The sequence below is a fragment of the Boleophthalmus pectinirostris genome, unplaced genomic scaffold (genome assembly GCF_026225935.1).
Source record: "Boleophthalmus pectinirostris isolate CB_2022bp ecotype Guang Dong unplaced genomic scaffold, ASM2622593v1 HiC_scaffold_1, whole genome shotgun sequence".
NCBI classification, from domain to species: domain Eukaryota; kingdom Metazoa; phylum Chordata; class Actinopteri; order Gobiiformes; family Gobiidae; genus Boleophthalmus; species Boleophthalmus pectinirostris.
This window is the reverse complement of record NW_026570970.1, coordinates 33,951,954-33,967,145: the sequence shown is the minus strand read 5'-3', so window position 1 is coordinate 33,967,145 and position 15,192 is coordinate 33,951,954. Positions and strand designations below refer to the sequence as shown.

Below are 15,192 nucleotides of genomic sequence, written 5' to 3'. Positions count from 1 at the left end.
CATTACTATTACCTATTACACATTACTAGCATAATACTATTGTACTTTTGTTATAACATGCTGCACAGGTGCCAAGAGAAATGTCTCAGTTTGGAGTCTAATAAAGCAAACATGGTTCTCCTAGTCACAAATGAGTGTGACAGTGTGAGAAATGATTTGTATATTTATACTCCTTGCCTTTGTTGTTATTCTCAATTTTTATAGCAACGAGGACAAAAGGCATTACTGGTTACATAACACTTAGGTGTTTTCATAGGTGAATGGCAGGTTTTCTGTATTGATTGTATTGTGTGCTCAAATTCAAAAATAAAAATTTACAAATGAATGAATAATTAAATTGATTATTTATATTCATGTTTAAACTTAGACTTAGACAAACTTTATTGATCCACAAGGGAAATTAGTTGGACACAGTAGCTCAAACATCACAATATAATATAATAACAAAGAGCAAACATATAAATTCAAAATAAATAGCAAAAATAACAAATATCAAATAAGGCATAATTATACAAATGTAAATGTTAATACAAATAAAATAAATACAAATTATCTTGTATAATTTTAGGTCCATGGTGTCACTTGAACAACAAAAACATCAGCACATTCATTAACAATATTTTACCCCTGCACCAATCTGTATTTAACACATATTTAAGCACAGGCTGTGTTGTGATGTCCTCTGAAACCCACTGCTGCACACTCCAGTGTTAAAAACTTGCTGTCTGGTGTCAGAGTAGAGAATTTGAGTTGTAGCTTCTTACCACAGTGTGAGGACCACAAAAGTGAAATACAGGTACATATCTGAACAAGTGTAAGGTTACAGCTTAGGCAGAAGTGCTAACAAGAAAATAAATGTCTTACAATGATTATTATAATATTTCTTATATATATTATGTGTGAACCATCTTGTTTTTGCCAAAACAGAACAGTCTCTTCAAGTGTGTTGATATTTTCTTCATTTTTAGTCCATAGATGATGGGATTAAAGAGAGGATGACACAAAATGAGTTGAAAACTCATGATAACACGAACCATTTGAGGTAATTCTGCGTCTAATCGAGCCAATAGTACATCAAATGTCGTCAGCCAAGAAAAGTTGAACAAAACCACCAAGTGAGGCAAACACGTCTGCAGTGCTTTCCTCCTCACCTCCGGGCCTCTTTTGGTGGTAATTATAAATATCCTGGAATAAGTAAAACAGTTAAAAAACAAAGGGACAAAAGTGAAATTTAGCAAAACAAATATTCCCCATATGTGTAATGCAGCTGACTGAACACAGTGAAGTTTGTAAACTGTACTATTGCAAATGATGCCCCGGAAAATGAAAGTACAAAGTTTTCTTTGACTTGCGGCTGTGATTGTTATTGCAACTTGACACGCTGGTACAATCCAAGCTACTGCTAACAACACATTCACCTTGGATTTGTTCATTACAGTTGGATATTGCAGAGGTTTACAAATAGCCATATATCTATCATAGGCCATCATCATCAGTAACCAGAATTCAGCACCTCCAATCGCATAAAATGTGAACCACTGGAAAAGACAAGTGGAATAAGAGACAACCTGCTTCTCAGATAAAATATCTGTCAGTATTTTTGGGTAAAATGTTGTGGTGAAAAGAACAGAGTTAAGTAACAAAGCAGCAATGAAGAAGTACATTGGTTCATGCAGGTCTTTGTGGATCCAAATGAGACAGATAATAGTGCAGTTACTGCAGAGGATGAGGACATAAGCTGTAAACATGATGATAAAATACAGTGCCCGGTATTTCTCCAAGTCCATAAAACCATCCAGAATAATATAAGTTTCATTCAGCTCCATTAAAACAGAGTTACATGGAAGTCATTGACACAGAGAGGAGGATGAGTCTGCACCGTGCAGGACTTTTATACAGGACAATCTCAATGGGAATTGTTCAGATCAGAGGGGAACCATCAGGGACTTCACAGAAGGCCTAAACATTTCCACAATTATATATTAAATTTAATATTATAAATATATTTTGTGTGATATAATAATATCAATAAAATCATAATTTTAAAGCTATATTTCTATCATATATTTCATAAATTAGAAGGAATAACATCTTAAGTACAGAAAACTACAGTGCCAAATCAGTTTCTTGGTTGTTTTAGGAGTAACGTGTTCAAAACTGCTCGCTTATTCCCTTGGTCTGCAAAAGGCAAGCAGAGGGCTCTAGCATACAGTCTATGGTGAGCACTGACCAATCAGATTCTCTCCTTACAGTTGATTGATAGGCAGAAAGCAGCACTAGTGCATTGGTTTAGATAGATAGAGCTCCGGACCCCACGTGACTATGGGTGGTCAGGCCACCATTTTGGAAGTGAAATGACCAGCATCACCGCTGAAGCTTTCAAGCCACCGTAGTACTAATCTCACTTTAATACATTGAATGTCCCAGATCTGCAGTATCCTGTTAAACTTCCCATGGTCCTACTCAGGGACTTTTTAAAGGTTACACGCTGCCATTCAGACATACCATCACTCCGACATTGACGTGTTATTGTCAGAGTGGCGGCATTTCCATTTTTTATCAAATGTCCCTGCACTCCGACATATTATTTTTTCCTTTGGTCGGACTGGTGGCATTTAAGCCTTTTTTTCAACATTCCTCCATTCCGACACACCTTGTTCTCTCCACAGACTGTCTTTCTGTCCCGGTATGGTTCTAGTGATGAATGTGGGTCGGTAGGCGCTGTTTGTCAGTAGGAGGAGCTGCTCCCTATGCGGCCTCCTCTGGTGCCATTAGAGCTTTACACACGTTGCTCTTTTGGCACGAGAGGGGGCCGCATACGCCTGATCTCCCTGCAGTGAGAGTGCGGTGGAGATGCCAGGTTAACGAGTGCGTATAAGTCCACATCAATCAACAATCGAATCGAAAAGCATTCTAAATATAACTCTGGTGCACGATCCCAGGGTTTACGGCTGGGAATCCACTTTACGCAGCTCACTTTCTGGGGTTTGGGATGACAGGCACAGAATGACTTGCGCCGTTCTAGGCACAATGCCAACTATACAACCAGATTCATTGTTAGAGAACGCACGTTTGGAGTTGAAATTATATTTAGAATGCGTTGATCATATCCGATCGTTGAAGGCGCACTGCTGTGCGTAAAGGTCCTGGTACTGCGAGTGCAGCCAAGCAGCGCGGCTACAAGGGACAGATGAAGATGAAGAATTTGGAACTTTTATGAATGAAGAGGTTACACGGGGCGTTACCCGTCACTGCAGATGAAGGCGTACAGTGACACGCACTTGGCTCAAGGCGCAATGATACGGCCAAGCAGAGAAACTATGAAAAACTGGATTGTGTGACAATTTGGACATTTTTGTGAATGGACAAGAACCGTAGGTATTCATTACCTGTTGTCAAAGTCTAGGGCGTACAAGAGTACGCTGTGAAGCTCAGCGTTTTGCGAGAGTGAAGCGGTGCTGGACTCGCAGCCAGACAGAGGCAATAAAAGGATCAATGATTTAGGAATTTGGATATTTTCATGAATAAGGGCTAAAGGATTGGATTTTTACTTGGTCATGGAGGACAGAGCAGCTTACACAGTGACCCAGAAATGCGTGGTGGCTGCAGAGCCGCTTCTTGTGCGCACACTTAAAAATGCAGACTTTTACGCACTCGTTAACCTCACATTTCCACCGCGCTCTCACTGCAGGGAGGTCAGGCGTATGTGGCCCCCCTCTCGTGGCAGAGCACGCTGTGCCACATAGGTTTGGTTCAGTACTGGTTTAGTCTTGGTTTAGTCCTAGTTCACGTCAAATAAGAACTTAAGGCGTCAAATAACAATTAGATGCATCAAATAAGCTTATAATTAACTTCAAATAAAGTGTTAATGCGTTAAAAATAGGTGTAAATGTGAACAGTTTGGCTATGGCGGCATCAAAAAGAGTCGGAATGGGGGCATGTTGGAGTGGAGGGTTGTCGGAATAACGGTATGTCGGGGTGGGGGGTTGTCAGGGTGGAGGTATGTTGGAAAAATTGTTGCCGTCCTTTTAAAAGCCTACAAAAGCCTGAAAGGTTATAAATGGACTCAAACTGGCTTTGTAAAGAACATCCAGCTGTGGAATCTTCAAGCATCAAAATGCTGCATCATCCCTGGAAGGGTAAGTGTTGTATTATCCCAGTTTATTAGACAGTGTAACATTAGCCTAGCTAGTAGACGTCCAGGTTGTTTGTTTATGTTAGCTTGGCTAGCGGGGTCAGCTCAATGTTCTCCAGTACCGCTGCTACATGCTGTTCCCCCGGCAACATGTAACCTATAACTTAGTATGTAACTCACCGTACATCAGCCTGGAGCAGAAGCACTGAGTTCAGGTAAAAGCAGCAGCCAACAGCGATAAAGACACAGGAGCTCTCACCGTACCAGTAGCTCTTCCGGTCTGGACGGGCCTGGGGGTCTGGTCCTTGGTCTTGTGCCGTCCTCCGCACAGGTTGGTCAGATAGGTCCAAAGGCTCTGTCATCCATGTCCTAGTTCCAGATGTAGGCGAGCAAGACCAGTGCGCAATGGACGGGGTCCAAGTGGTTCCGTGCCGTCCTCTGTACACCGGTTCCTTGCAGGGAAAGCGAGAATGTGCTGTGGTTCACAGGTCCAGGTGGCGTGCACTAGTTCTCCATGCTCAAGGACTACGGCTGGTTCTGAGGTGGTGCAAAGCATCCGGACAGAAGCTTGAATCCATTCGCGTTCGTTATATGTTGTTCGGAGGGGTTCGTCCTCCGTGCACTTGGTTGTTCCCGGGGATAGTGCTTCTCGGGCAGATACGCCTAACCCCACTCCCCACTCTTCTGAGCCCAGCCTAAACCAGAGCTGCACCCGCTGGTTCAGGAGTCTGGTTTGGATCTAGTTCAACTGTAACATTTATCACACTAGGCTAATTGCAGTTTAATAGCCTAAAATAATGAATGTAGGTTGCTACATGAACACAGGGAACACAGGACCTCTCTGAGCGTGCAGTTCAAGATCTGCACATCCTCAGGACATTTTTAAACATGAGGTACCGCTGCTCCCCATTGCCGCTGTACCTGGTGCACAACAGTCAGCCAGTCTGCCGATTACTGTCAAAATGGCTGTAGCTGACCATAATGTCAGTATATTTGTTTTCATGGTAACAAGTCAGAAAATGATTTTATTTGTTCAAATATTAAGATGTGTCAGAACACCACTGTTATTAATTTTATATTTTATTTGTAAAACTATTTACTTTTGAGTTATGTGACCTTTTACCTTGCCGGGAAGTAAACAGAGTGAGAAATAGTAGCCATGAAAGGGAGAAAAATGATAGAGAGAAACACAGAAAAAGGTGGAAAGAAAAAGACATCTTTTTTTATAGAAATGCTACTTAACTACCATGTTGAATGTGTTGATGTAGTCGAAGATTATTGAGAATAAGTACTGGCACACATGATCATCAGTATAGAGCATGAAGTCCTTTTTTGCGAAGAAAACCAGGGTAGCTACAATGGTCATGCCCTCAGTTTCCTAGTGCGTGATGAGTCTGTATGACGTCATCCCCCGGAGCTCAATGCTATGACTGGAACAGCCACTAGCTGGCGCCACACTGTTTTGCTAATATCAAACATTTATCGGCATTAATCTACTCTCCACTTATGTGGGAGTTTAAAAGAAATAATGAGAAGATGCTTTCTTTTTAGTCTTACATTTGGATTAATAAAATTATTTATTGTCAAAGAGGAGCTGTCTGAGGAAATTGTTCCTGAAATTCTTTGCGGGAGCTGGACTGAAAATTCTGTCCCATGCAGACCTCTAGCTGACATAAGTAAAGTGATTGTACATGATATGACTGCTGTTAAATAAAGAGCTGTGCTAAATCTGCACAGGTATGACCTGAACATGTACGATTGTGTGCAGATCTGCACATGTATGACCTACACATGAACGATCTGAAAACACGTATGTCCTGGACCTATCTCTGGATAATCTCTGATAAGGTTAACATGAGCCAGCTTGAACGAAGCATGTGACTTATTTCTGTACTTCAAGTGGACAGGCAGACATGTGAATATGCACATGCATGTCTTTGGTGAGCACTGTTACTAGTGCTGCGGACTGTGTAGGCCGGCTTGAGGTCGGCCATGGTCAAAGTGCACTTGTCCCACACCAGAGTGTGAGTGGAACAGCTCCGAGACCACATGTTTCAAGCTCTCTGGGAGTGGTCTTTCAGTGCAGATTAGAATGCAACTATCATGTTCAAAATTCAGTGCAATGCTCTTGGACTGAACGCTCTTTTATGTCTCTTAACTAGTGGCAGTTGTTAGTCGTATATTTAGACTCTTTGTCTTTATTGTTATTCTTAGTATTTGTAGCAACAAGAACAAAAGGCATTACTGGTTATATAACACTTAGCTTTCACGGGGGGAGCAGATTTTTCGTGTTGATTTTTTTGTGTGTATATACAACAATTTAAAAAAAGGAACATTTACAAATGAATTAATTATTAAACTGGTGATTTTTGTTAGTGTTTAGATCCACAGAGTCTGCAAATTAATTAACAATATCTTTCCCCTTGCACCTATCTATATTTAACATTAATAGCACATGCAATCTTTAACACTCCAGTGTTAAAAACTTAGCATCAGAGAACTGTGCATGTTCTGGGTCTCAGCTTCTTACCACGGTGTAAGGACCACAAATGTGGAATACAGGTACATAGATGCACATGTGTAAGGTTACAGCTCAGTTCAGAAGTGTTTACAAGACAATAAACAACTTACAAGTGGTTATTATTATTTATTATTAGTATTTCTGCTGCATATGTACTTAATATTGTAATTTTTTTCCTTCCAAATCATCACAATGTGGCTCCTTCAAATCTTCAGCAAATCATTGTGAAATCATGCCTTTGGAAATAAAGAATCCTTCTCAAGCATGTCTACAGTTTAATGTTTAGTGAAGTTTATATTTATTGTTTTACATGAGAACCATCTTGTTTTTGCCAGCACAGAACAGTCTCTTCAAGTGTGTTGATATTTTCTTCATTTTTAGTCCATAGATGATGGGATTAAAGAGTGGGTGATACAAAATGAGTTGAAAACTCATGATAACACGAACCATTTTGGGTAATTCTGCGTCTAATCGAGCCAATAGTACATCAAATGTTCCCAACCAACAACAGTTTAATAAAACCACTATGTGAGGCAAACACGTCTGCAGTGCTTTCCTCCTCACCTCCGGGCCTCTTTTGGTGGTAATTATAAATATCCTGGAATAAGTAAAACAGTTAAAGAACAAAGGGACAAAAGTGAAATTTAGCAAAACAAATATTCCCCATATGTGTAATGCAGCTGATTGAACACAGTGAAGTTTGTAAACTGTACTATTGCAAAGGATGCCCCGGAAAATGAAAGTACAAAGTTTTCTTTGACTTGCGGCTGTGATTGTTATTGCAACTTGACACGCTGGTACAATCCAAGCTACTGCTAACAACACATTCACCTTGGATTTGTTCATTACAGTTGGATATTGCAGAGGTTTACAAATAGCCATATATCTATCATAGGCCATCATCATCAGTAACCAGAATTCAGCACCTCCAATCGCATAAAACATGAACCACTGGAAAAGACAAGTGGAATAAGAGACAACCTGCTTCTCAGATAAAATATCTGTTAGTATTTTGGGGTAAAGAGCTGTGGTGAAAAGAACAGAGTTAAGTAACAAAGCAGCAATGAAGAAGTACATTGGTTCATGCAGGTCTTTGTGGATCCAAATGAGACAGATAATAGTGCAGTTACTGCAGAGGATGAGGACATAAGCTGTAAACATGATGATAAAATACAGTGCTCGGTATTTCTCCAAGTCCATAAAACCATCCAGAATAATAAAAGTTTCATTTGGCTCCATTAAAACAGAGTTACATGGAAGTCATTGACACAGAGAGGAGGATGAGTCTGCACCGTGCAGGACTTTTATACAGGACAATCTCAATGGGAATTGCTCAGATGGATATTGATTCAAGGACTTCAGTCCCGATATTGATATCAAAAGTTGTGGATTGAGTATTGATACCTGAACCCATCAGATACTAACCCAGAGACTTTAAGAATCATATTATACTTGTTTTTGATATTTAATCTAAATCTATTACACATGCATTTCATTATTTACACCAGGATGATTGTAAAACCAAAATGATGATTTTAAATGATAGCAGTATATGAGCAGAGCAGGGGGGATTTGAACACAGAGCTGAAGTTCACAAACAGAACTCAAGGCCAAAGAGCCAAAGTGGAAATTCTTATGCTCCTAAAGAAATGTCTCAATCTCTCATCTCTCATCTGTGAAAAGCACAGGGCACCAGTGGCAGACTTGGCAATTCTGGTGTGGTTTAGCAATGGAGCTTCAAGGTGCTGGGCAGTGAGCACAGGGCCGACTACAGGACGTGGCACTCTCAAGCCACTCTCAAGAAGTCTGTTTCTGATTCTTTGGGCAGAGACATTCACACCAGTGGCCTGCTGAAGGTCATTCTGTAGGGCAAGGGCAGTGCTCTACCTGTTCCTCCTTGCACAAAGGAGTAGATATACTGTAGGTCCCGCTGATGAGTTGAGGACCTTCTACGGCCCTGACCAGCTCTCCTAGAGTAACTGCCCTGTCTCCTTTAATCTCATCCACGTCTTGGAGATTGTGCTGGGAGACACATTAAATCTCCTTGTAATGATACATCCAGATGTGCCATCCTGGAGAATGGACAATCTTGGACAATCTGTGTAACTTCTTTAGGGTTAAGGAGTAGCCTCATACTCCCAATAGTGATAATCACTAGCCAAAGCAGCACTAGTGGGAAAGCAACACAAAAGTCAAAGAGGGAGAAATGACTTCCACATACAAAACAGCCCTGTTTGAGGGATTGGCTCATTGTTGCTTCCCTATTGCACCTATTGCTAATTTCCATTAAAAGAAGTGGCATCTTTTTGTTCTGAAGATATTGCCCTGTCCATATTTTTTCCCACACTGAGATCTGATGTGGTTTCAGTGTTCCTTAAATTTTTTTAGGACTATATTTAATTAAAGCTATTTCTTCTTTTTTTATTATTTGTTTTTAATTATATTGATATTCATGATACAACAGACCCCCAAAATGTACTAAGCTTACATCGAAATGTGTTGGCTGTGGTTCAAATATTTGACAAAAGAGGAATTGTACACCATAACATAACCATTGAAACAGTATTCATTTTTCAATGTAAATTCCACTTCTAGGCCATCCAATAATAAATCAAAACCTTGAATTTTGTGTGGTTGTCTTCCTGTTAATTTGAATCGTATCGGTTACAGTACAGTCTTTTCAAATGAGTTGATATTTTTTTCATTTTTAGTCCATAGATGATCGGATTAAAGAGAGGCTGATACAAAATGAGCTGAAAACTCATGAAAAAACTCACTATTCTGGGAAATTCAATGTTGAATCGAACCAATAATGTATCAAATGTCCCCAGCAGACAAAAGTTTAATAAAACCACTATGTGAGGCAAACAAGTCTGCAGTGCTTTCCTCCTCACCTCTGGGCCTCTTTTGGTGGTAATTATAAATATCCTGGTATAAGTAAAACAGTTAAAGATTAATGGGACAAAAGTGACATTTATCAAGCCAAATAAGCCCCATATGTTTAATTCAACTGATTGAACACAGTGAAGTTTATGAATCATACTGTTACAAATGATGCCCCGGAAAATAAAATAGCAAAGTTTTCTTTGACTTGCAGCCGTAACAGCTACTGCAAGTTGAGAAGCTGGTACAATCCAAGCTACTGCTAACAACATATTCACCTTGGATTTGTTCATTACAGTTGGATATTGCAGAGGTTTACAAATAGCCATATATCTATCATAGGCCATCATCATCAGTAACCAGAATTCAGCACCTCCAATCGCATAAAATGTGAACCACTGGAAAAGACAAGTGGAATAAGAAACAACCTGCTTCTCAGATAAAATATCTGTCAGTATTTTGGGGTAAAGAGCCGTGGTGAAAAGAACAGAGTTCAGTAACAAAGCAGCAATGAAGAAGTACATTGGTTCATGCAGGTCTTTGTGGATCCAAATGAGACAGATAATAGTGCAGTTACTGCAGAGGATGAGGACATAAGCTGTAAACATGATGATAAAATACAGTGCTCGGTATTTTTCCAAGTCCATAAAACCGTCCAGAATAATAAAGGATTCATTTGACTTCATTAAAACAGAGCTACACAGAACTCATTCACACAGAGAGGAGGGTGAGACTACACCATGCAGGTCTTTTATACAGGTCTATCTCAAGGGGAATTCTTCAGATGGATACAGATTCAGGAACTTCAGTCGTGATATTGATATCAAAACTTGCTGTTTGAAAATCTGTTGATACGTGATGCCAAGTGAGGCTAACCCAGATTCTTCTTAATCATAGCCTATTACACATGCATATCATTATTTCATGATCATGTTCATTATAAGCCAAAGTCTATCATCTGCTTTTCCAGCTCCATCTTCACAACACCAGATCTGCCTGTCAATGTCGCATTCCATCCTTCCCACACTTGTGAACAAGACCCTGAGATAATTGAGGCAGAACTCTGCCACCTTTGTCCACTCAGGAACCATGTGATTGGATTTGGAGGAGCTGATTTTCACCCCCAGCTGCTTTATACCTGCTTCAATGAAGCTATCATCTGTAAACAGCCGAGATTAGATCCTGCAGTCCCCAAACTGGACCCACTATAGCCTCTGACTGTACCTAACAATTCTGTCTATTAAAACAATGAATAGAAGCAGTGACAAAGGGCAGCCCTGGTGGAGTCCAGCATGCACTGAGAACAGGTCTGACTTGCTGCCGGCAATGTGAACACAGCTCCTGCTCTGGCCATACAGAGGTCAGACAGCCCATATCAAAGGCCCCAGACCCCATACTCTCAGGGGAACCCGCCCAAAAGGCACTACAAAAACGTGGTCAAATGCCTTCTCCAGATCTACATATGTGGACTGGTTGGGAAAACTCCTGTGAACCCTTGAACACTCGATGGGGGTACATAGAGCTGACTCCACTGTTCCATGACTGAACTGAAAACCACACTGTTCCACCTGAATCCGAGGTTTGACTCTTGGTCGGTCTCTCCTCTTCAGTCAGTGGAATAGATGTTACTGGAGAGGTTGAGAAGTGTGATTCCTCTGTGAAACACACCTTCCAGTCCCCCTTCTTAAACAGAGGGACCACCACCCAGGTCTGCCAGTCCAGAGGTACTGTCCCCAACCATTATGTGATGTTACAGAGAAGTGTCAGTCAAAACAGCCCACATAATCTAGAGACTTAAGATACTTAACATGGATCACCGTCTGTGTCCTTAAGGCCTAACCACACTTGCTGCGTCATGCATGAGCCTAGTGCGGGTAGTGTTCATCCTCATTCACTTCATTCTAAAAGATATTCCAAAATACAGGTGTAGCATAGACAGGCCCTCATGGTCCGTTCAGACCGGAGCAGGACTGAACCAGAACCAAAGGACACTAAAGTCAGTCTTGATAAAAACAAGGCACTCACAGACCACAGTGGACGCCTTGGACACGTGTCAGGTATTTTTCTCCCTCTTGGAGGCATCTGAACTCAAATGCAAAGGCATCCAAATAGAGGCATCCAGGGTGTTTTTGATGCCACGGTCTAAAGGCAGCATAAGACTCTACTTCCTCTTCAGAAGACATGACAGTGGGATTGAGAAGATCCTCAAAGTATTCGTTCCACCATTCCCAGTCAAGGTCAACAGCCCTCTGCCTACAGTGTGAATGTGAATATGGATGCACCGATCCAGCTTTTTCAAGTTCCATGTCAATACTTTAGCTTAAGTATCTGCCAATACTGAACTAAGACTGAAAATAGCATGTATTTTATTTTAAACACAAACTCCATTAAGTAAAACAAATATCCAAATGTGCTTTGTAACTCTAGAACAGCCTTGTAAAAATACAAATGCAATATTGTGAGATTTTTTTCAGTAAATCGTCTTATTACACCAATTTATAGAGCAAAGGGAATATTGGCTGGAACGATATCTTGGAAAGCATTTTTTTCAGTGCCAGTGCCGATATCTGATACCAGTATTGTATCGGTATAACCCTAGTTTATACCGTGTGTTAGTGAAGCATTGCTTTCCCCTCCTATGGCATCAGAGGGTTTCCCAGAATTTTTTTTTGAGGCCGACCGATAGTCCTCTTTCATGACCTCCCTGAACCCCTCCCAGCCCTGACTTTTGCCTCTGCAAGTGCTCAAGCTTGGCCTGTCAATAAACATCAGGCTTGACTGGACTCCTTCAGCCTCATGACCACAGATATGAGCAGCCACATCGACAACAGAGGTGGAGAACATGGTCCACAAGGACTGACCATCCTCTCCCAGGATCTGATGAAAGAAGCTCTCGGAGGTGAGTTGAAAATCCTGTTGAGAGAAGACTCTAGGCCTCTGTTTGGTGTATGTCATGATCATCAAAATATCAAGAAATAAAGATTTGACTTTCTAAAATAAGGGACAAAAACTTTTTCATGATATTCTAACTGCAGGATTTCCTATGAATTATGATGAATGCTGTGACTATGATTAATAATGTATTTTCCAGTTGTTAGGTCAACACTTATTTTCCCTGACAATTAGTGCCATAAACTGAACTGTGCACACAGTATCATTACAGTTCACTAGCACTTGGACCAGTGATGTAGTTTTTTGCATGTACATGGTATTCATTAGAGCTTTTGTCAAACTCACAGCCACAGTCCACCCAACACAAACTAAACACAAAACTAAAGGCCAGTTTACAGTCCAGCGTCAAATCGTCTGCATCGACGCATACCCCCTACGCAGAGCCTCTGCACTGACCGACCTGCACCTCCCTGACATTTTCTAACTACGCGTCGAAATGACGCAGACAGCAGGGGAAGCGACGCAGACGATAAGGACTGTGATTGGTCCTCCCTACTGCTGCACTACAGACATTTCCTGTACTCTATTTCCTTTCTTTCTGTATATATTGAGAAATAATGTGTTTGATGCAGCTTTGCACATATGTGTTTGCGTTTTACAGAAACAAAACTTAAAACCGTGTGGCTAACTTGCATAAACTAAGCGCTCAAAAACCAGATCGCTATTGTGCCCTGACGCAGTTCAGCTTCTGTCGGACTTAAAATGGACACGACTCAGTGGAAGATATGTGTTCTTTCTGTGACAGAGGGATATTGTACTAATGAGTCTGTTCTGTGCTTTTATTGTGTGGGAGATGGAACTTTTCAGAGATTATACGTCTGCAGGTCATACGCATAGACCGTTTATATGAACGGACATATATCGTAGCCCCCTAGCGTTTTGGCGGTGAATTACTTCGTGGTGCACAGACCTCAGAGCAGATCTATAAATCAAAAACGACGGCGACAAGGCGACAGTGGCAGTGCACGTTGAGTCGACGCAGAACTATACTTCACCCTTAACTTCACTGCCTACTCTCTCCCTGAGTAGTTTCTGATAACTAGCCTATTACCCGTTACTATTGCCTATTACACATTACTAGCATAATACTATTCTATTACTATACATGTGCTACATAAATGTTGGTGAGCTAGCCAGAAGAGTAAGGCTAGATCTGAATCAGTATTGACTGACATTTTGGAAAAGCGAGGCATAAAAATACCCAATTCCAATTTTGTTTAAATAATGAAACAACAATAATAAAAACAAATAATTAAACTGAAGATGAAGTGGTTGCATTTTTAAGTCAGTATGGCAAAACTTTGAAAACAGAAGTCATTTCCAAACTGAATGTTTTGTTTTTATGTTATTGTTGAATTTGGATCTGGCAATGCACTGGTTCAGTTGCTGAAACTTTTGCCATGCTCTTAAACTTGTGACAGCAAGAAAGTGACTCATGACATTTCTCAACTTTCAACCACTTTTTCAGAGTTGAGAGGCAAGTTAAGAATTCAAACTTACCTCGGTGACTAGCAAAATCTAGCCAAAGTAACAGGACAGGACAATGCAAGTTCTTAACCCTCAATCACACTTAGGCGCATTTTTGTGCTTTTTGACTTTTTCTTCATTTTTGTTGCAAATGGGCTGATTTTTGGCAGAGTGATGCATCTGTGTGTGTTTCAACATTTTTCCATCACTTTTTCAATTTTATAACCTGCTGTATTGCTTCAGAGATACTATCAAATCTGTTTCACCTGTTAGCAGCTCATCACAACACTGACAAAACCTCAGTGTTTACAATATTCCCCTCTGGGCAATCCATTTATCTCTGTTGAGCAAACTGTTTTTCATACTCTAGCCAATACCTATGGTGAAGCGTTCAATGTCCCTGTCATGTTAAATGAAATGAATTATGATGAATGATGTGACTTCATTCATTCTTACACATAATGTTACGTTTTGGATCTTTACTATTTAATATATGCTACCAACCAAATGCAGTTCCCAATTTCTGCCTACTCTTTCCCTGACCAGCTTCTGATAACTAGCCTATTCCGCATTGCTCTTACTTATTACACATTAGTAGCATATTACTATTGTATTTCTATAGCACATGCTGCACAGGTGCCAAGAGAAATGTCTCAGTTTGGAGTCTAATAAAGCAAACATGGTTCTCCTAGTCACAAATGAGTGTGACAGTGTGAGAAATGATTTGTATATCTATACTCCTTGCCTTTGTTGTTATTTTAAAAAATTTTAGCAGTGAGGACAAAAGGCATTACTGGTGACATAACATTTAGATGTTTTCATAGGTGAATGGCAGGTTTTCTGTATTGATTGTATTGTGTGCTCAAATTCAAAAAGGAAAATTTACAAATGAATGAATAATTAAACTCATGATTTATATTAATGTTTAAAGTTAGACTTATACAAACTTTATTGATCCACAAGGGAAATTAGTTGGACACAGTAGCTCAAACATCACAATATAATATAATAACAAAGAGCAAACATATAAATTCAAAATAAACAGGAAAAATAACAAATATCAAATAAGGCATAATTATACAAATGTAAATGTTAATACAAATAAAATAAATACAAATTATCTTGTATAATTTTAGGTCCATGGTGTCACTTGAACAAGGAAAAACATCAGCACATTCATTAACTATATTTTACCCCTGCACCAATCTGTATTTCACACATATTTAAGCACATG

The 15,192-nt window shown here is 40.1% G+C and overlaps 3 protein-coding genes across 3 annotated transcripts; all 3 read right to left on the bottom strand.

The window, feature by feature from the left end:
* Nucleotides 1–893: 893 nt before the first annotated feature.
* LOC110162960 (olfactory receptor 4P4-like) lies at nt 894–1,826 on the bottom strand. The gene has a single exon (XM_020927874.2). The coding sequence runs from the start codon at nt 1,824–1,826 to the stop codon at nt 894–896; it is 933 nt and encodes a 310-aa protein (XP_020783533.2).
* Nucleotides 1,827–6,962: 5,136 nt separating this feature from the next.
* On the bottom strand, nt 6,963–7,895 carry LOC110162958 (olfactory receptor 6N2-like). Its single transcript, XM_020927873.2, has one exon. The coding sequence runs from the start codon at nt 7,893–7,895 to the stop codon at nt 6,963–6,965; it is 933 nt and encodes a 310-aa protein (XP_020783532.2).
* A 1,406-nt stretch (nt 7,896–9,301) lies between these two features.
* Nucleotides 9,302–12,494, bottom strand: LOC129408574 (olfactory receptor 142-like). The gene is made up of 2 exons (XM_055152375.1): nt 12,220–12,494; nt 9,302–10,235 (listed from the first exon to the last, which is right to left on the bottom strand). Exons 1-2 carry the CDS (start codon nt 12,492–12,494, stop codon nt 9,302–9,304), a joined length of 1,209 nt encoding a protein of 402 aa, XP_055008350.1.
* Between the last annotated feature and the right edge of the window lie 2,698 nt (nt 12,495–15,192).

What these genes read in the sequence shown, in the direction of transcription:
- LOC129408574 (XM_055152375.1), bottom strand. Translation starts at nt 12,494, where the DNA reads ATGACATACACCAAACAGAGGCCTAGAGTCTTCTCTCAACAGGATTTT. An exon ending in GTCATGAAAGAGGACTATCG is followed by an intron (nt 10,236 to 12,219) that starts GTCGGCCTCAAA and finishes AGTTCTGTGTAG; the next exon opens with CTCTGTTTTAATGAAGTCAA.
- LOC110162958 (XM_020927873.2), bottom strand. Translation starts at nt 7,895, where the DNA reads ATGGAGCCAAATGAAACTTTTATTATTCTGGATGGTTTTATGGACTTG.
- LOC110162960 (XM_020927874.2), bottom strand. Translation starts at nt 1,826, where the DNA reads ATGGAGCTGAATGAAACTTATATTATTCTGGATGGTTTTATGGACTTG.